The sequence below is a fragment of the Podarcis cretensis genome (assembly GCF_951804945.1).
Source record: "Podarcis cretensis genome assembly, chromosome: 10".
NCBI lineage: Eukaryota > Metazoa > Chordata > Lepidosauria > Squamata > Lacertidae > Podarcis > Podarcis cretensis.
In genome coordinates this window covers 3,265,027-3,286,961 of record NC_137179.1, presented here as the reverse complement: position 1 = coordinate 3,286,961, position 21,935 = coordinate 3,265,027, and the positions used below count along the sequence as shown (strand labels likewise).

The 21,935-nt window shown below is 44.8% G+C and overlaps 1 protein-coding gene across 1 annotated transcript in view; it reads left to right on the top strand.

The window, feature by feature from the left end:
• Positions 1-21,935, top strand: part of LOC307225277 (uncharacterized protein) — a 61,280-nt gene that overhangs the window by 21,815 nt on the left and 17,530 nt on the right. Inside the window, exons 3-4 of the mRNA XM_079993208.1 lie at positions 59-99; positions 4,163-4,307. Of these exons, the coding sequence (XP_079849334.1) occupies positions 59-99; positions 4,163-4,301 (180 nt within the window). The 3' untranslated portion in view covers positions 4,302-4,307. The remainder of the gene's footprint in view (positions 1-58; positions 100-4,162; positions 4,308-21,935) is intronic.

The following is a 21,935-nucleotide window of genomic DNA, read 5'->3' as shown; positions in this document are numbered from 1 at the left end:
TCCAAAGAAAAGAGGCCGACCCCTTTGTCCAAGCCTCTTTTGGTTTTCTTCCTTCCAGGATCAGGATCCTCAGGAACGTGTTCTGGCGGCCAAATTAAGGTAAATTCTGGCCTGATTGGAAGGGGCATGGCCCCTCCGCCAGGCTAGGCTGCAATTCTGTGGCCTTTCTTTCTGGGCGGGGGGCCAGCTAGGCCGGGTGGTGGTGGTCTTTTTTTGTAGCGGGGGCATGGCTCCCCTGATGATGCCACCCACTGCCTTCCAGCTGGCCATTTCCTTTCTTGTTGGTGGGGGGGGGGGGCATAAGTCAGGCCACATGGTGGCAGTGGCGTAGCGTGGGGGGTGCAGGGGGGGTCGGCCGCACCGGGCGCAACATCTGGGGGTTAGGGTTAGGGGGCGCAAATCCACGGGTTAGGGGGCGCAAATTACTTGCCTTGCCCCGGGTGCTGACAACCCACGCTACGCCACTGCATGGTGGTCATGGTTTTTTGCACCCCTCCCCCTTGTTCTGCTCTGGGTACTGACACACTTCTGCACCTAGCAGGGAAATGTAAATATCTCTTTTGTTACACTTGATGGGATGCTCAGATTACTGCCACCAGACCTCCCCTTTCATGGTGTAACCATGATGTATTAGTGATGTATTTGGGGGGCTGTAACATGGGGATTAGCAGCTAATAAAATTTTGGGTTCTCTTTTGTTTGGGGCTTCCATCGTGTTCCACTTTGTGGTAGGTGGGAGTCCTGTCATGACAGTCTTCAATAAATACCAAGCCTACTGGCTGCTGTTTTGCTCTGGTATTCCTGGCTGGTGTCCTGGTTTTTGGTCCAGGGGGGCCGTCAGATTTCTCCGTTAACAAGACACACCTTCCTTCCTGCAAGCTCCACCCGATTCCCACCCCATAAGCCCCTGCCATGTCCAGATAATAATAATAATAATAATAATAATAATAATAATAATAATAATATCTCGCCCTCCGGGCTCAGAGCAGCTAACAACAATGAAAATAACACAGTTTACATAAAATCACAATCAATTAATTAAAATGCATTCTAAAATCAATTCATTCTAATATCCATTCAAAATCAAATTAATGGCAGATACAGCGGTTCTGCCAACTCCAACCATTGGTCCTCCTGGAGAGGAGAGGAAATTCCAAGAGGAAGAGAGGAGGGGAGAGGCCTTCTCAGAAGCGGCTCTTTGTTTCCGCAGTCCTGTCCAGGAATCAGCCAGAAACCTTTCCCTCTCTCTCAGGCTTCCATCTTTAAGTATCTCTTCCACTGCATGGTTCCTTGAGGATGAGGATAATGTACACCTGTCATACGAAATAGGGGTGCAGAGTCCATGGAATGATAGAAGGATTGATAGAAGTTGCACCTCAAAAGCATTCCTGTTCCTCTTATTCTTTGTTTTTGTTTTTTTTTTAAATGATTTTTATTAATTTCCAATTTTTTATCACAAACAAAAAAACAACAACATAAGAACAAACAAACAACAAACTCATATTTTCTTAACCTTATTTTCATAACCCTCTTTTCCCGGACTTCCCCATACCTTCCCCTTTTTGCATCCTTAATTTAGTACCATTATTCAGCAGCCTTTCTTGCCCAATTACATATAAATTCATCCTCTTTTTCTACTCCACCCTAAAATTTAAACCCAATTATCGCTGCAATTCTACGTCTTCTTTTCCCTCAGCATTTTAACACTCCTCAGTTTTATAATAATTCTTAAGATACATCTTAAATTTCTTCCAATCTTCTTCCACAGTCTCTCTCTCTTGGTCGCGGATTCTGCCGGTCATTTCTGCCAGTCCCATAAAGTCAATCACTTTCGCCTGCCATTCCTCCAGCGTGGGTAACTCTTGTGTCTTCCAATACTTTGCTAGAAGAATCCTTGCTGCCGTAGTAGCGTACAAAAAGAAATTCTTGTCCCTCTTCGGCACCAGCTGGCCGACCATACCCAAGAGAAATGCCTCTGGTTTCTTGTTAAAGGTGCACTTAAGCACTTTCTTAATTTCATTATAAATCATCTCCCAGAAGGCTTTAATCTTTGGGCAGGTCCACCAAAGATGGAAGAAGGTACCTTCAGTCTCTTTGCATTTCCAACATTTGTTATTGGGCAGATGATAAATCTTCGCGAGCTTGACTGGGGTCATGTACCACCTATAAATCATTTTCATAATGTTTTCTCGTAAGGCATTACACGCCGTAAATTTAATACCTGTGGTCCATAACTGCTCCCAGTCAGCAAACATAATGTCATGACCTATGTCCTGTGCCCATTTAACCATAGCTGACTTCACTGTCTCATCTATTGTATTCCACTTCAACAGCAAGTTATACATTCTTGATAAATTCTTAGTATTGGGTTCTAACAGTTCTGTTTCTAGTTTCGATTTCTCCACCTGGAAACCAATTTTCCTGTCTTGTTTATAGGCCTCCATTATTTGAAAATAATGGAGCCAATCCCGTACCTTGGACTTTATTTTCTCATAGCTTTGTAGTTTAAGTTCACCACCTTCTTGTTCTAAAATTTCAGAATATTTCGGCCAATTAGTTCTCATATTGAGTTTCTTTACCTCCTTGGCCTCCATTGGTGAAAGCCACCTGGGAGTTTTATTTTCCAATAAATCTTTGTACCGTATCCAAACATTATATAGTGCTTTCCTGACAATGTGATTTTTAAAACCCTTATACACTTTAACCTTGTCATACCAGATGTATGCATGCCAACCAAAATTATTATCAAATCCTTCCAAATCTAGAATGTCTGGATTCTCAAGAAGTAGCCAATCTTTTAACCAGCAGAAAGCTGCCGATTCATAGTAAAGTCTTAAGTCCGGCAGGGCAAACCCCCCTCTTTCTTTAGAATCAGTAAGTATCTTAAACTTAATTCTGGGCTTTTTGCCCTGCCAGACAAATTTAGATATGTCTTTCTGCCACTTCTTGAAACAGTCCAGTTTATCAACAATTTGTAATGTCTGAAACAGAAATAACATTCTAGGCAATACATTCATTTTGATCACTGCTATTCGACCTAACAAGGAAAGCTTCAGGTTTGACCATATTTCTAAATCTTTCTTTATCTCAGTCCAGCACTTATCATAGTTGTCCTTAAATAAGTTCACATTCTTAGATGTCATGTTAATCCCCAGGTATTTTACACTCTTTGCCACCACTAGCCCAGTTTCCTCTTTGATTACTTCTGCCTCCTTCAGTGTCCACTGAACCATCAGAGAGGTGCAATACTGTCCTTTCAACTTCTGTAGCCACGTAGGGCTCTCTCTCAGGACCGCTACCCAGGAGTCTGCGTTTGCAAACTGCTCTGCATAGCAGGCCCCCCAGCTCCCCTAGGGGGTCCAGAAGGATACCATGGTCACAGGTCTCCAAAGCCGCTGAGAGATCCAGCAGAACCAGGAAAGAGCTTTTCGTCTCAGCCTCTAGACCATCAGAGATCATAATCCAGAGCAGCCAGGGCAGTTTCAGTCACATGGTGAGGCCTGAATCCCAATTGGAAGGATAATGGTGGAAGACGCTTTCCTGGTCCTGCACCCAAAAAAGCTCCAAGCACAATATGTCATTCGCTTTGAAGGGGCCATCGGATACTTGGTGGTCTTGTATTCAAAAGACAAATACTCTGATTAGTTTTTAATTGATGTATGATATAAACAGCACTTCTGTTTTACATATTCCACATTGGAGAGATTTTGATACCCAGGTCTGAGATCATCGCTCCCCCTGAAACTGCTGTGTTAGCAGCACTGTGAGCCTGGGCAGTGTGTTTGGGGGTCCGGGCTGCCTAGACAACAAGACCCCCTTCTCAGCCTGGCTTATATGGTCCCAAGGAAAGCAGAGCAGTCCGTTAGGCACCAGCTTGGCTGCAGGAGTGGCTGGAAGGAGGTGTGCAGGACAGAATCCAACCCTCTTAGAGACTCCACTCTGGATTTGTGTAGGTTTTCCTCCATAGCATTTTCTTCTCCTGAAGATAATTCAAGAGGACGTGAAGGAGTGAACCAAAGTATTGCAACCAGAGTTTTCCTTCTCGATGGGCTCCCTTCCCTGGTTGACGAGCCCCATCTGCCCTCATTTCCTCTGCAGAATGGGCAGAATCTGCCTCCTTGACTGTGGGATTCACTGTTGTTCTCATCCTCTCCATCCACCAGGGCCTGCCTTCACCTGCAGCAGAATTCCCCAACCCACCAAGGATTTGAGACCCATCAGGTATCCTCAACTGGTTTAGCCGGCTGGTTGAAGCCGTACCTGGGATTGTGGCCCCTGTTCAATGCTGACAGCTTCTGGTAGCCACAGGTGAGAGCTGAGTGGAGGGTGAGGACCAAAGGTGGATAAATTAGCGCATAAGGTGCATAACATTTTCCCCACCAAAGGTACTAACGCTCTCCTAACACCCCATGACATCATATGATTATAATATTTAAGACAGAACAGGAATAAATTCATGTCCACAGAAATAACACAACTTCAGGCCATTCGTGATGCAATATTACATTTTCAAGGTACTACATATTCCACTAAGTACAGTTTATCTATTTACCTTGAATATCCTGCTTTTCAGTGTCATTTTACGATAGTCCTGCATCAGAAGACGGGCACGAGATCAGACAGCACATCATTCTTTAAAGAATCATGCTGCTTTATGGAACATTGATTGAGGATTTAGAAAGTTGCTTTTCAATTACTATCATTTGACATGGCAACTTCATTTCCTAAAAATTGGGAACATGGGTAGGTGGTGAGGGAATGTAGGAAACGTTGAAATAGGAGAAGGTGCTAATGGAGCTTGATGTGCTCTCTTTCCCTTAATTCTCTACCTTGAAACCCAACTCTGAAGAAGGAGATGGAGAAGACAGTCAAAACTCCAGGGAATTGTGCACCTTTCGTTTCATTAGGAATAGAAATTAAAATGTGGTATATGCGTCATTGAATGAGCACACATAGTTCACATCAACGACCTCCAACAGAGGAGATACCATTTAAAGCTATGGAGTGTGGAAAGAGCGTTAGCAATAATGGAAAACTTAGAAGACATCAACAGAATACCACAGGGGAGAAACCATATAAATGTATGGAGTGTGGAAAGAGCTTCAGTCGTAGTGGACACCTCAATATACATCAACCGATTCACACAGGGGAGAAACCATATAAATGTATGGAGTGTGGAAAAAGCTTTAGTGATAATGGAAAACTTAGAAAACATCAACGGACGCACACAGGGGAGAAACCATTTAAATGTATGGAGTGTGGAAAGAGCTTTAGTGATAATGGAAACCTTAGAACACATCAACGGATTCACACAGGGGAGAAACCATATAAATGTATGGAGTGTGGAAAAAGCTTTAGTGATAATGGAAAACTTAGAACACATCAACGGACGCACACAGGGGAGAAACCATTTAAATGTATGGTGTGTGGAAAGTCCTTCACTGAGAATGGAAGCCTTAGAAAACATCAACGGACTCACACCGGGGAGAAACCATATAAATGTATGGAATGTGGGAAAAGTTTCAGTCGTAGTGGACACCTCAATATACATCAACAGACACACACAGGGGAGAAACCATTTAAATGTATGGAGTGTGGAAAGAGCTTTAGTGATAATGGAAACCTTAGAACACATCAACGGACTCACACAGGGGAGAAACCATTTAAATGTATGGAGTGTGGCAAGAACTTCAGTCACAGTGGACACCTCAATATACATCAACGGACTCACACAGGGGAGAGACCATTTAAATGTATGGAGTGTGGAAAGTGCTTCACTGAGAATGGAAGCCTTAGAACACATCAACGGACTCACACAGGGGAGAAGCCATTTAAATGTATGGAGTGTGGAAAGTGCTTCACTGAGAATGGAAGCCTTAGAAAACATCAACGGATTCACACAGGGGAGAAACCATATAAATGTATGGAGTGTGGAAAAAGCTTTAGTGGGAATGGAAACCTTAGAACACATCAACGGACTCACACTGGGGAGAAACCATTTAAATGTATGGTGTGTGGAAAGTCCTTCACTGATGATGGAAGCCTTAGAAAACATCAACGGACTCACACCGGGGAGAAACCATATAAATGTATGGAATGTGGGAAAAGTTTCAGTCGTAGTGGATACCTCAATATACATCAACAGACACACACAGGGGAGAAACCATTTAAATGTATGGAGTGTGGAAAGTGCTTCACTGAGAATGGAAGCCTTAGAAAACATCAACGGACTCACACCGGGGAGAAACCATATAAATGTTTGGAGTGCGGAAAGAGCTTTAGTTTCAATGCAACCCTTAGAATACATCAGCGGACTCACACAGGGGAGAAACCATATAAATGTATGGAGTGTGGAAAGAGCTTCAGTCAGAACGGTGACCTTAGAAAACATCAACGTACTCACAAAGGGGAGAAACCATTTAAATGTATGGAGTGTGGAAAGTGCTTCACTGAGAATGGAAGCCTTAGAAAACATCAACGGATTCACACAGGGGAGAAACCATATAAATGTATGGAGTGTGGAAAAAGCTTTAGTGAGAATGGAACCCTTAGAACACATCAACGGACTCACACTGGGGAGAAACCATATAAATGTATGGAGTGTGGAAAGAGTTTCTGTTTCAATTCAAACCTTAGAAGACATCAAAAGATTCACACAGGGGAGAAACCATATAAATGTATGGAGTGTGGAAAGAACTTCAGTCACAGTGGACACCTCAATATACATCAACAGACTCACACAGGGGAGAAACCATATAAATGTATGGAGTGTGGAAAAAGCTTTAGTGAGAATGGAACCCTTAGAACACATCAACGGACTCACACTGGGGAGAAACCATTTAAATGTATGGTGTGTGGAAAGTCCTTCACTGAGAATGGAAGCCTTAGAAAACATCAACGGACTCTCACCGGGGAGAAACCATATAAATGTATGGAATGTGGGAAAAGTTTCAGTCGTAGTGGACACCTCAATATACATCAACAGACACACACAGGGGAGAAACCATTTAAATGTATGGAGTGTGGAAAGTGCTTCACTGAGAATGGCAGCCTTAGAAATCATCAACGGACTCACACCGGGGAGAAACCATATAAATGTATGGAGTGCGGAAAGAGCTTTAGTTTCAATGCAACCCTTAGAATACATCAGCGGACTCACAGGGGAGAAACCATTTAAATGTATGGAGTGTGGCAAGAACTTCAGTCACAGTGGACACCTCAATATACATCAACGGACTCACACAGGGGAGAAACCATTTAAATGTATGGAGTGTGGAAAGAGCTTCATTGAGAATGGAAGCCTTAGAACACATCAACGGACTCACACGGGGGGAAACCATTTAAATGTATGGAGTGTGGAAAGAGCTTCACTGAGAATGGAAGCCTTAGAACACATCAACGGACTCACACAGGGGAGAAACCATATAAATGTATAGAGTGTGGAAGGAGCTTTAATGATAATGGAAGCCTCAATATACATCAACAGACTCACACAGGGGAGAAACCATTTACATGTATGGAGTGCGGAAAGAGCTTCAGCCAGAATTGAAGTCTTAGAAAACATCAGCAGACACACAGGGGAGAAACTGTTTAAATGTATGGACTGTGGAAGGAGCTGCAGTCAGAGTGGAACCCTTGATTTATGTCAACAAACTCACACAAAACACAAACCTTATAAATATCAGGAAAGTAGATAGAGGTTCAGTCCTGGTGGAAATTCTAAATCAACAGATTCACGGATAGGAAGAACCTTTGGTTTTGAAACCCTTCAAACCAACAACAGACTCAAAGAGGAGAAGCAGTTTAAATGAAAAGATTGCAAAACGTGCTTCATTTACAAAGAAATGTTTAAGGAAAATCCAGATTCTCTCAGATGTAAGAACCCCTTTAGATGTATGGAGTGTTGAAGGTCTTCCTCTCAGAGTCCACTCTTTACTTCACAGAAATGAACTCAGGAGGAAATCAGTCTTTGACACATGATGTGTATGTGAAGTTCTGGTTTTTTATGTGTAAAACTCTATCAAAATAAAATATTGAAGGCAATGTCAAACAATGTGATTATGATCTAAGATGTAAAGTACCTTTTGATAGAGAAGGGGTTTGGGTTTATCTAGATTGCTGGTGGTCAGTGAGGATTAGGGCTGGGCGATATATTGTATTGGTTTCTAGACTACATCATGATAACCTTCCAAAAACAACTGATATGGCAACACACCACAGATCACAGTGTGTGTTTCTGGGATGCTCATTTGCCTGGAAGCTGCTGGCAGAAAGCTTTTCTTCGTGATGCCCGTGAATATGTTGAGTTGCTGACTTCCCTCCCAGACAACAGGAAGCGTCACGCACACCTCCTTTGCCCTGCGTCCTTCCAGTCTCTTTCCTCCCTTGCTCCCTTCTGCCGGTGTGTCTGCCTGACTTAGATATCCTGTGTGCTGTATTTTTTTACTGCTGAAACTGGATTTGCTCTCAGAAGCAAAGTTTTGTGCCTCTCTGGGGACCCAGTGAGAACTGTATGCTTTGAAAGCTCAGTAAACTATTACTGAAGAAGGCCTGCTGCCTCTGTTTGTGTTTTTACCTCAGCATGGGAATTGCTTTACACGTGGCCCCTACCCTGCTGCTACGTGCCTCATGCCCTGGAGTTGCTGTACTGAAGCATGCAAGACGGGTGCATATGTGTGTAACTGGTTTTTGCACCAAACTCTCTCACCCCCGCCACCGCATGATCTCCAAGCATAGCTTCTTCACTAGAACTTCTCCCTGCCTCCTATGCATTCTGAAGGGAACTTAAAATACTGTAATTTAATGGGAGATTTCTTTTTAAAAAAAAAAAAAAATAGATTTTTATTAAGATTTTAAAGGTTACAGAAAAAGAGGGGGGGAAAGAAGAAAAATATAAGTAACAATCATAAAAAACAGAACAACAACCAGACAATACATAAAAAGTACATTAAAAATACATAAAAAACAAATGTCATTAAAAAACCAGAAAAAACGGGGAAAAAAACAAGTCAAACCTTAACATCACATTATTTTCATTCACTCACTTCCTTGACCTCCTCACACCTCCCATACTTGTATTCTAGTTCAATTAGATATTTCAGCAAATCCTTTACCTTCGTTTTTATCTTAATAATTTTGCATTCACTTCTTTCATGCATGCATTCATTCAATTCATTTTCACTCAATCCTTGTATTTTTCCTGCTAAAACCACATAATTTTATTCCAACATCTTTCTAACATTCTTAAATTTTACAATATTTCTGAGGATAAACTTTAAATTTCTTCCAATCTTCTTCTACCGACTCTTCTCCTTGGTCTCGGATTCTGCAAGCTTGACTGGTGTCATGTACCACCTGTAAATCATTTTCATTATATTCTCTCTTAAGGCATTGCATGCCGTAAACTTCATACCTGTGGTCCACAACCTTTCCCAGTCAGCCATCATAACGTTATGTCCAACATCTTGTGCACATTTAATCATAACAGATTTAACCGTTTCATCCAGTGTATTCCATTTCAACAGCACGTTATACATTCTTGACAAGTTCTTTAATGGGAGATTTCCCCCAAGCCTTATTGCAAGAGGGGGAAGGAGGGGCTGCAAGTACCAGGGAAGTCTCCTGGGAGGCCCATCTTCCCCCTCGAACCCCATGGGGCAACCCCAGAGCTCCTGCTTATTCTGGGGTTTGGGGAAGATAGTATTTTTCCATAGTCCCAGAAGTTATCATTCTTCCTGCCAGAGCACCAGTGTGCATATTATTATCATACTTATTTTACTGTTGTTGTTGCTGCTGTTGCTGTCATGGGCTGGCTGGGTGAAGGGGGGGGGCACCAGCTGGGGAACCCCCAAGGGAAGAAGGCTCGGAGTCTGGGTTTTGTATGCCCCCAAAGGCTATCAAAACTCCCAGGTCTGGCCAATTAAAGGCTGATATGGGAGCCATTGGGGGCCAGGTCGGTTCTTTCATTTTCTCCTCTCCTCTGGAAAAGTGCTCTTTCTTTTGGGGTTTGATTACTTCTGCCTCCTCCAGAGCCCACTGCACCATCAGCGAGGTGCAATACTGTCCTTTCAACTTCTGTAGCCACGTAGGGCTCTCTCTCAGGACTGCTACCCAGGAGTCTGCGTTTGCAAACTGCTCTGAACATCCAGGGTGTTTGGTCATGCTTCTAAAGACCTGGTTGGTTAGGTCCAAGTCCTACAAGCCGGGGGGGGGGCTGTCCGCAGGGAGTTCTCACTTGTTTGGGGTTCATCACTCCACCGTATTTGCATTTGAATTTGCCAAAATTATTCACCATGCCTTGTAATGGAGTCCATTCATCCTGTGAGTGTGACCCCCCCCCCATTATGCCCTCCGGATTAAGTTGTTACACAAGGGGGATTCCCTGCCCTTCCAACATGTTGCAGATAAAATAAAAGGTGGGGGAAAGCCTTTTGAAAAGAGACTGGTGGCTGGCTGCCCCAGCAAGGCGGACAGTCATAAAGCCTATAGAAAGAAAAGACTCATAAGTAAATGCCCCCCTCGGCTGCACAGCCTGCCAGTCCTGGGCAGAGAACTCGCAGTTGTGCCAAGGGGGGAATGAGCCCGATCTCTGCAGCCCCAGCCCTCAGCCGGAGAGGAGCCTTCAAGCAAAACACAAAATCAGAAAATCTTCCCCTCTTTCCTCACAGCCTCAGTCCATCTTGGCCAAGAAAGAGACAATAAAATACATAGACATACATAGAGCTGGCAGCCTCTTGTTGCGGGGGGTCGTCCCCCCCCACATCTGGCCCTCCAGCCCCAGCTCCCCTGGCTGAGCTGGAGACAAAAACGTCACTGCAAAGCACACAAAAAGAAAGCTCTTTCCCCAAAAAGTGCAATTTTAACTGCTAGCAAAACACACAGAGCAGCCGTCCCCCTTTTGCCTGAGACACACACAGAGCCACAGCCCACGGCTCCCTCCATTTCAAGGAATGGGGGTCCCGCACAGCCCTCGGGGCACCTCAGCATCCTGGGGATTGCCTTGTTCCGGGGGGGGGGGGAATATTTTGCTTGCTGAGGGCAGGAGTCACAATCCTGTCACATTGCGGGGTGTCAGGCTTTTAGGTAAGGGGGTGAGGCTTGGGTGGGCCAGTCCTGTTCACAGTGCATTCTCAGTCCTTTGGGGTTCATCGCTCCACCACAACCCCACTTTCCCACACCTTTTAACTACCCTCTTCCCCAAAGCACCGCAACAGTATTCACACATCCCCCTAGCTGCAAGGCTTTCCTGCGCTTCACCTTGGAAAGTATCAGGATTCAACCCACCATCCCGATGGATTTCTGCCTTGACTGCCCCTCCCCCCCTTCCTGGATTTAACAGCAGCAATACCTAAAACACGGAGGGATCTAAGCTCGTGGCGTGGGGTGGGGGAGGGAAGGATTTTGCAATATAAACATTGTGGGGGGGGGACACCCCACTTTGCAGCTGGATTGCCGGCATCAGCCCCTCCCCCACTCTCCTGATTCACAGGAGGAAGAGGGGAGGGGGAAACCTTCCTCTCCTCCCCGCCCCCCCCCCAATTCCACCCCACCCGGCACATCCTTCCCACACCCCGCCTCCACAAACCCCAAATCCCCTCCCCAATATGATGATCCTCCTCCTTACCATCCGGCTCCTGCTCCGGGAATGTGGGGGGGGGTGAGCCCCCCTCCCAAACTGCCTGCTTCTCCCGCAAGTGGAGCTTTTGCGCCGGACTGCTGCTCTGCAGGTTGCTCTAGGGGCGCGCGCTTTCGGAGAGGGGAGGAGGGGCGGCAGGTAAATCCCCCCCCCCACCCACGTGGATGTTGCAGGAAAGGAAAGGAGAATCGCGAGCGAGGACAAAGAGGTAAAGGGGTCGCGGGGGGAGGCGAGAGAAGGATCCAGAGACCCCCTCCAGCTCCCCAAAGCGGCTTTCGTGCAACTGGATCCCTGCACGCGTTTTCCTTGGACCCTTAGGAAGCCCACCCAGGGTATCCCAACGAAGCCCCCTCGCCCCATTTCCCCGCGCAGGCATCTCTGGGGCCCTGTGGGTTCCGCGCCGAGAGAGGTGAGCCATGAAAGGGTTAACGGGCGTGAGGGATGCCTGGATAGAGACCCCCCTGTCCCTCCCCTGCTCGTCTTGGGGGGCCCCTCCAGACGGAGAGATGGGGGCGCAGGCCGTGGGTGAGCCACGCCAAGGGGGGCCTCTGGGTTCAGGGGAGACTCTGGGACAGAGGGAGGGGATCGAGGGAGTGGGGAGGGGGAGCATCCCTGGGGCAGGGAAAGGCAGGAATGGTGGGGGGGGGGGAGAGAGAAAGCCAGGAAGACCAGTCTTTGGGGACACATCTCCATCATGGCGCCCGCGGGGATTTTCTCGAGGGGCCGCCTTGGGTTCTCCCTCCCACCCAGGAATCGGCCACCCCTTCAAAGCTACCAGTGGGATCCCTGGAAAGTGGGGGGTCATGTCTCCCCACCCTTTCCTTCCTGCAACCTCTATCCTCCTCCCACCCCATAAGCCAGTGCCCTGTCCAGACGTTTGCAGGAATTTATGTATAGGTGACTTGTCCCCAGAAAACACTTCATCACAGTTTATTCCTATTTATTCAAAGGGCCTCTCCTGCACGATACCAAATATAAGAATTCACTGATAAATGTCTCTATGTACTGGCTCACTGGGAAAACTTCAGAAATTCCTATAGACATGTGAGCTCAGCTATTCAGCAGCCCCTCTGCCTGAGTGATAATCCCTGGCATCCTGATACCTGAGTACCAGACAGGTAGCCATTCCAGATAGAACCAACCCAGATGAAGACAAAAGGGTGTGATTAACTTGGCTGAGAAACAGGTCAGGGAGGACAATGGGTGGCCAGCCAGGGGTGGGGCAAAGGCCAAAGAAAAGAGGCCGACCCCTTTGTCCAAGCCTCTTTTGGTTTTCTTCCTTCCAGGATCAGGATCCTCAGGAACGTGTCCTGGCGGCCAAATTAAGGTAAATTCTGGCCTGATTGGAAGGGGCATGGCCCCTCCGCCAGGCTAGGCTGCAATTCTGTGGCTTTTCTTTCTGGGCGGGGGGCCAGCTAGGCCGGGGGGGTGGTCTTTTTTGTAGCGGGGGCATGGCTCCCCTCATGATGCCATCCACTGCCCTCCAGCGGGCCATTTCCTTTCTTGTTGGAGGGGGGGGCATAAGTCAGGCCACATGGCGGTCATGGTTTTTGGCACCCCTCCCCCTTGTTCTGCTCTGCCTACTGACACACTTCTGCTCCTAGCAGGGAAATGTAAATATCTCTTTTGTTACACTTGATGGGTATTTGGTGGAGGGCAAGGGGAACCATGGGGCAGAGTCCAGGATGCTCAGATTACTGCCACCAGACCTCCGCTTTCATGGTGTAACCATGATGTATTAGTGATGTATTTGGGGGGCTGTAACATGGGGATTAGCAGCTAATAAAATTTTGGGTTCTCTTTTGTTTGGGGCTTCCATCTTGTTCCACCTTGTGGTAGGTGGGAGTCCTGTCATGACAGTCTTCAATAAATACCAAGCCTACTGGCTGCTGTTTTGCTCTGGTATTCCTGGCTGGTGTCCTGGTTTTTTGTCCAGGGGGGCCCTCAGATTTCTCCGTTAACAAGACACACCTTCCTTCCTGCAAGCTCCACCTGATTCCCACCCCATAAGCCCCTGCCGTGTCCAGATAATAATAATAATAATAATAATAATAATAATAATAATAATATCTCGCCCTCCGGGCTCAGAGCAGCTAACAACAATGAAAATAACACAGTTTACATAAAATCACAATCAATTAATTAAAATGCATTCTAAAATCAATTCATTCTAATATCCATTCAAAATCAAATTAATGGCAGATACAGCGGTTCTGCCAACTCCAACCATTGGTCCTCCTGGAGAGGAGAGGAAATTCCAAGAGGAAGAGAGGAGGGGAGAGGCCTTCTCAGAAGCGGCTCTTTGTTTCCCCAGTCCTGTCCAGGAATCAGCCAGAAACCTTTTCCTCTCTCTCAGGCTTCCATCTTTAAGTATCTCTTCCACTGCATGGTTCATTGCGGATGAGGATAATGTACACCTGTCATAAGAAACAGGGGTGCAGAGTCCATGGAATGATAGAAGGATTGATAGAAGTTGCACCTCAAAAGCATTTCTGTTCCTTTTATTCTTTGAAGGCAATGTCAGAGTGACTGACAAGCTGAGATACAACCCATCAGCATCCGATGACAGCGACTGCATGAATCTTCCCAGTCAAAGAACCCATTTTCATGATAGACAGTGCCTGGGGCTGGAGGCTCTACATACAAGGTGTGCCTATACAGGCCAAAGACTGCCAGTATTAGCACAGGTGAGCTGTGTGACCCCCCCTCAATTTACAGACTGTGTATGAATGAGAGTTTGTGGGTGGGACTATCGTTTACGGCAGCCTTGCAACCACAAGGGAGCACCCAGGTGTCAGAACACTCATCCCCCAACACCATGTTCTGGACATGGCCCAGGAGGAAGGAGGGGAACCACTGCATAGCAGGCCCCCCAGCTCCCCTAGGGGGTCCAGAAGGATACCATGGTCACAGGTCTCCAAAGCCGCTGAGAGATCCAGCAGAACCAGGAAAGAGCTTTTCGTCTCAGCCTCTAGACCATCAGAGATCATAATCCAGAGCTGCCAGGGCAGTTTCAGTCACATGGTGAGGCCTGAATCCCAATTGGAAGGATAATGGTGGAAGACGCTTTCCTGGTCCTGCACCCAAAAAAGCTCCAGGCACAATATTTCATTAGCTTTGAAGGGGCCATCGGATACTTGGTGGTCTTTTATTCAAAAGACAAATACTCTGATTAGTTTTTAATTGATGTATGATATAAACAGCACTTCTGTTTTACATATTCCACATTGGAGAGATTTTGATACCCAGGTCTGAGATCATCGCTCCCCCTGAAACTGCTGTGTTAGCAGCACTGTGAGCCTGGACATTGTGTTTGGGGGTCCGGGCTGCCTAGACAACAAGACCCCCTTCTCAGCCTGGCTTATATGGTCCCAAGGAAAGCAGAGCAGTACGTTAGGCACCAGCTTGGCTGCAGGAGTGGCTGGAAGGAGGTGTGCAGGACAGAATCCAACCCTCTTAGAGACTCCACTCTGGATTTGTGTAGGTTTTCCTCCATAGCATTTTCTTCTCCTGAAGATAACTCAAGAGGACGTGAAGGAGTGAACCAAAGTATTGCAACCAGAGTTTTCCTTCTCGATGGGCTCCCTTCCCTGGTTGACGAGCCCCATCTGCCCTCATTTCCTCTGCAGAATGGGCAGAATCTGCCTCCTTGACTGTGGGATTCACTGTTGTTCTCATCCTCTCCATCCACCAAGGCCTGCCTTCACCTGCAGCAGAATTCCACAACCCACCAAGGATTTGAGACCCATCAGGTATCCTCAACTGGTTTAGCCGGCTGGTTGAAGCCGTACCTGGGATTGTGGCCCCTGTTCAATGCTGACAGTTTCTGGAAGAAACAGGTGAGAGCTGAGTGGAGGGTGAGGACCAAAGGTGGATAAATTAGCCCATAAGGTGCATAACATTTTCCCCACCAAAGGTACTAACGCTCTCCTAACACCCCATGACATCATATGATCATAATATTTAAGACAGAACAGGAATAAATTCATGTCCACAGAAATAACACAACTTCAGGCCATTCGTGATGCAATATTACATTTTCAAGGTACTACATATTCCACTAAGTACAGTTTATCTATTTACCTTGAATATCCTGCTTTTCAGTGTCATTTTAGGATAGTCCTGCATCAGAAGACGGGCACGAGATCAGACAGCACATCATTCTTTAAAGAATCATGCTGCTTTATGGAACATTGATTGAGGATTTAGAAAGTTGCTTTTCAATTACTATCATTTGACATGGCAACTTCATTTCCTAAAAATTGGGAACATGGGTAGGAGGTGAGGGAATGTAGGAAACGTTGAAATAGGAGAAGGTGCTAATGGAGCTTGATGTGCTCTCTTTCCCTTAATTCTCTACCTTGAAACCCAACTCTGAAGAAGGAGATGGAGAAGACAGTCAAAACTCCAGGGAATTGTGCACCTTTCGTTTCATTAGGAATAGAAATTAAAATGTGGAATATGCGTCATTGAATGAGCACACATAGTTCACATCAACGACCTCCAACAGAGGAGATACCATTTAAAGCTATGGAGTGTGGAAAGAGCATTAGCAATAATGGAAAACTTAAAAGACATCAACAGAATACCACAGGGGAGAAACCATATAAATGTATGGAGTGTGGAAAGAGCTTCAGTCAGAGTGGACACCTCAATATACATCAACGGATTCACACAGGGGAGAAACCATATAAATGTATGGAGTGTGGAAAAAGCTTTAGTGATAATGGAAAACTTAGAAAACATCAATGGACGCACACAGGGGAGAAACCATTTAAATGTATGGAGTGTGGAAAGAGCTTTAGTGATAATGGAAACCTTAGAATACATCAACGGACGCACACAGGGGAGAAACCATTTAAATGTATGGTGTGTGGAAAGTCCTTCACTGAGAATGGAAGCCTTAGAAAACATCAACGGACTCACACCGGGGAGAAACCATATAAATGTATGGAGTGTGGAAAGAGCTTCAGTCGTAGTGGACACCTCAATATACATCAACAGACACACACAGGGGAGAAACCATTTAAATGTATGGAGTGTGGAAAGTGCTTCACTGAGAATGGAAGCCTTAGAACACATCAACGGACTCACACAGGGGAGAAACCATTTAAATGTATGGAGTGTGGCAAGAACTTCAGTCACAGTGGACACCTCAATATACATCAACGGACTCACACAGGGGAGAAACCATTTAAATGTATGGAGTGTGGAAAGTGCTTCACTGAGAATGGAAGCCTTAGAACACATCAACGGACTCACACAGGGGAGAAACCATTTAAATGTATGGAGTGTGGAAAGTGCTTCACTGAGAATGGAAGCCTTAGAAAACATCAACGGATTCACACAGGGGAGAAACCGTATAAATGTATGGAGTGTGGAAAAAGCTTTAGTGGGAATGGAAACCTTAGAACACATCAACGGACTCACACTGGGGAGAAACCATTTAAATGTATGGTGTGTGGAAAGTCCTTCACTGAGAATGGAAGCCTTAGAAAACATCAACGGACTCACACCGGGGAGAAACCATATAAATGTATGGAGTGTGGCAAGAACTTTAGTCAGAACGGTGACCTTAGAAAACATCAACGTACTCACAAAGTGGAGAAACCATTTAAATGTATGGAGTGTGGAAAGTGCTTCACTGAGAATGGAAACCTTAGAACACATCAACGGACTCACACTGGGGAGAAACCATATAAATGTATGGAGTGTGGAAAGAGTTTCTGTTTCAATTCAAACCTTAGAAGACATCAAAAGATTCACACCGGGGAGAAACCATAGAAATGTATGGAATGTGGGAAAAGTTTCAGTCGTAGTGGACACCTCAATATACATCAACAGACACACACAGGGGAGAAACCATTTAAATGTATGGAGTGTGGAAAGTGCTTCACTGAGAATGGAAGCCTTAGAAAACATCAACGGACTCACACCGGGGAGAAACCATATAAATGTATGGAGTGCGGAAAGAGCTTTAGGTTCAATGCAACCCTTAGAATACATCAGCGGACTCACACAGGGGAGAAACCATTTAAATGTATGGAGTGTGGCAAGAACTTCATTTTTTTTTTTAAAAAAAAAAAATATTTTTATTAAATTTTCACATTTTATCAAGACAAACGCACACACACATAGACAAAGACAACACGTATAAAGTTTCATAACCTTACTTTCCTAACCCCAGTTCTTGACCTCCCCCCACCCCCCTTCATACATCCTAGTTCAGTTAAATTAACTCAGCAAATTCATATCTCTCATCCTTTACATATTATTATTGCATATATATATATTTTAAAAATCTTTTACTTGGCCAGATTTTACTTATCCAATTTTCTTATAAATATTAAAACCTTTTCTAAGGTCGACTCGAATTCCTTCCGCGAATTTCCCTTTTATCTTAAAAATAGATCATAATAATCAAACACAAAAGTCGTAAAGATTTTAAAAAAAAAGTTCTCCTTTCCCCCCCCCAGCCCCGATTTCTGTCCCTTCCAAATGTCCCCACATCCACAAAAACAGTTTTTAGCCTGGATTCCTCACATCTGAGGCCTTTAAGTCCCTGTCAGTCTCTCTTTGCCGATCTTGTTGGTAGCCCTCCTCATTGGTCCAGCTCGGTCTCATCCAAGTTCCAGCTCGGTCTCATCCAAATTTCTTCCATCCAAAGTACTTGACACCAGCTGCTGCAGAAGGTCAACCAGTCCATACTCAAAGAGGAAGCCCCAGTCATATTTCTTATTTCTTTTAAATTCAAATATTCCAGATGTTCCAGGGGCTTCCTCCCTCCTCTTTCGCATCTTTCGCAGATTTGTAATCCAAGGGTCTTCTTCTTTGTATTCTAACAATGTAAGCTTGTGGTTGGTAGTCTCCATCTGTACTGGCCCTTGCTCACTCTCCCCCTGTTCCAAAGTTATCTCTTCTGATTCGGCTGCAGATTTTTTCCCAGTCAAGTCCATTGTGCCTTCAGCAGAGTCACTTATTTTAGAGTTCAAGGTTATGAGTTGTTTACTCATAACCGTAGTCTGCTCCTGCAGTTTTCCCACAAGAAAAAACATTCTTTCTAACTCTGCCTGTAATTTTCCATCTGCAGCCATTGTAATGTTTCAATGTTTCCCCTAGGGGGATTCTAGTTACTTAATAGTCTTTTCCCAATAGTCCTTTACCTTGTTATTTCCCTACTTTGTTTCCAACCACTTTAGTTCAAATGTAACAAATTAAGTCCAAAAAGTGTTAAATAATAAAGTTTTTAACTTTCGCTGCCCGTTTGACAGCTCCTTTGACAGCTGTCAAACTCCTCGTTCCTTTTTCTCCAGCTCACATAGAGGACACCCCCGGGTCTGGGGAGGTTTAAACAAAAACTTCTAAAATTCCACTCTTACTCTCCAGCACAAATCTTCTTCTGTCAAATTCGTGCAAATATTATCTTTTACAAAACACCAAAGAAAGAACTCTCCACCTTAGTTCTCCGATCTTTGCTTTAAATTTTCTGTAGGCAGGGGGGTGCGGACTTCCCTTTAGCACATCCCCCGATCGTGCCGAATTCAAGAATAAAAATTTTAAAGTCCAAATTCCAATCTACTCACGGATTAGTTAAAGTCCGAATTTCAGGGAAGAAAGTCAGCGGTCTCCGGCCATGGCTCACGGCTTCGCTCCACTGCAGTAGCGGTCTACTCACAGCACCACGCCACTCCCCGTACCCTCTCCGCAGCCTTTAAAAAGGCTCTTCGTGGGTCGGGGGGGCGCTTTAGGTGCCCGCCGAGTCACCAGGTCCGCAGGCTTCCGCGCCTGCTGTTTCTAAGGGTCCCCGCGTCGCCGTCGCGGTAAGACCCGTCTGCAATGGAGCCGATTCCCTCCGGAGCTCGGAGGGAATCCGCCATTAACCGGATCGCGCTAACCCGGAAGTCGGAGTGTGGCAAGAACTTCAGTCACAGTGGACACCTCAATATACATCAACGGACTCACACAGGGGAGAAACCATTTAAATGTATGGAGTGTGGAAAGTGCTTCACTGGAAGCCTTAGAACACATCAACGGACTCACACAGGGGAGAAACCATATAAATGTATAGAGTGTGGAAGGAGCTTTAATGAGAATGGAAGCCTCAATATACATCAACAGACTCACACAGGGGAAAAACCATTTACATGTATGGAGTGCGGAAAGAGCTTCAGCCAGAATTGAAATCTTAGAAAACATCAGCAGACACACAGGGGAGAAACTGTTTAAATGTATGGACTGTGGAAGGAGCTGCAGTCAGAGTGGAACCCTTGATTTATGTCAACAAACTCACACAAAACACAAACCTTATAAATATCAGGAAAGTAGATAGAGGTTCAGTCCTGGTGGAAATTCTAAATCAACAGATTCACGGATAGGAAGAACCTTTGGTTTTGAAACCCTTCAAACCAACAATAGACTCAAAGAGGAGAAGCAGTTTAAATGAAAAGATTGCAAAACGTGCTTCATTTACAAAGAAATGTTTAAGGAAAATCCAGATTTTCTCAGATGTAAGAACCCCTTTAGATGTATGGAGTGTTGGTGGTCTTCCTCTCAGAGTCCACTCTTTACTTCACAGAAATGAACTCAGGAGGAAATCAGTCTTTGACACATGTTGTGTATGTGAAGTTCTGGTGTAAAACTCTATCGTAATAAAATATTGAAGGCAATGTCAAACAATGTGATTATGATCTAAGATGTAAAGTACCTTTTGATAGAGAAGGGGTTTGGGTTTATCTAGATTGCTGGTGGTCAGTGAGGATTAGGGCTGGGCGATATATTGTATTGGTTTCTAGACTACATCATGATAACCTTCCAAAAACAACTGATATGGCAACACACCACAGATCACAGTGTGTGTTTCTGGGATGCTCATTTGCCTGGAAGCTGCTGGCAGAAAGCTTTTCTTCGTGATGCCCCTGAATATGTTGAGTTGCTGACTTCCCTCCCAGACAACAGGAAGCGACACGCACACCTCCTTTGCCCTGCGTCCTTCTAGCCTCTTTCCTCCCTTGCTCCCTTCTGCCGGTGTGTCTGCCTGACTTAGATATCCTGTGTGCTGTATTTTTCTATTGCTGAAACTGGATTTGCTCTCAGAAGCAAAGTTTTGTGCCTCTCTGGGGACCCAGTGAGAACTGTATGCTTTGAAAGCTCAGTAAACTATTACTGAAGAAGTCCTGCTGCCTCTGTTTGTGTTTTTTACCTCAGCATGGGAATTGCTCTACACGTGGCCCCTACCCTGCTGCTACTCCGCTCATGCCCTGGAGTTGCTGTACTGAAGCATGCAAGACGGGTGCATCTGTGTGTGACTGGTTTTTGCACCAAACTCTCTCACCCCCACCACCGCATGATCTCCAAGCATAGCTTCTTCACTAGAACTTCTCCCTGCCTCCTATGCATTCTGAAGAAAACTTAAAATACTGTAATTTAATGGGAGATTTCTTTTTTTAAAAAAATAGATTTTTATTAAGATTTTAAAGGTTACAGAAAAAGAGGGGGGAAAGAACAAAAATATAAGTAACAATCATAAAAAACAGAACAACAACCAGACAATACATAAAAAGTACATTAAAAATACATAAAAAACAAATGTCATTAAAAAAACCAGAAAAAATGAAAAAAACAACAACAAGTCAAACCTTAACATCACATTATTTTCATTCACTCACTTCCTTGACCTCCTCACACCTCCCATACTTGTATTCTAGTTCAATTAGATATTTCAGCAAATCCTTTACCATCGTTTTTATCTTAATAATTTTGCATTCACTTCTTTCATGCATGCATTCATTCAATTCATTTTCACTCAATCCTTGTATTTTTCCTGCTAAAACCACATAATTTTATTCCAACATCTTTCTAACATTCTTAAATTTTACAATATTTCTGAGGATAAACTTTAAATTTCTTCCAATCTTCTTCCACCGACTCTTCTCCTTGGTCTCGGATTCTGCCAGTCATCTCAGCCAGTTCCATATAGTCCATCACCTTCATCTGCCATTCTTCCCGGGTGGGTAGATCTTGTGTCTTCCAATACTTTGCGATAAGTATTCTTGCTGCTGTTGTGGCGTACATAAAAAAAGTTCTATCTTTTCTTGGCACCAGTTGGCCCACCATGCCCAGGAGAAAGGCCTCTGGTTTCTTCTGGAAGGTATATTTAAATACCTTTTTCATTTCATTATAGATCATTTCCCAGAATGTCTTAATCCTTGGGCATGTCCACCAAAGGTGAAAAAATGTGCCTTCAATCTCTTTGCATTTCCAACAGGCGTCCTAATGGGAAGACCCAGTTTTCTGAGTGCATG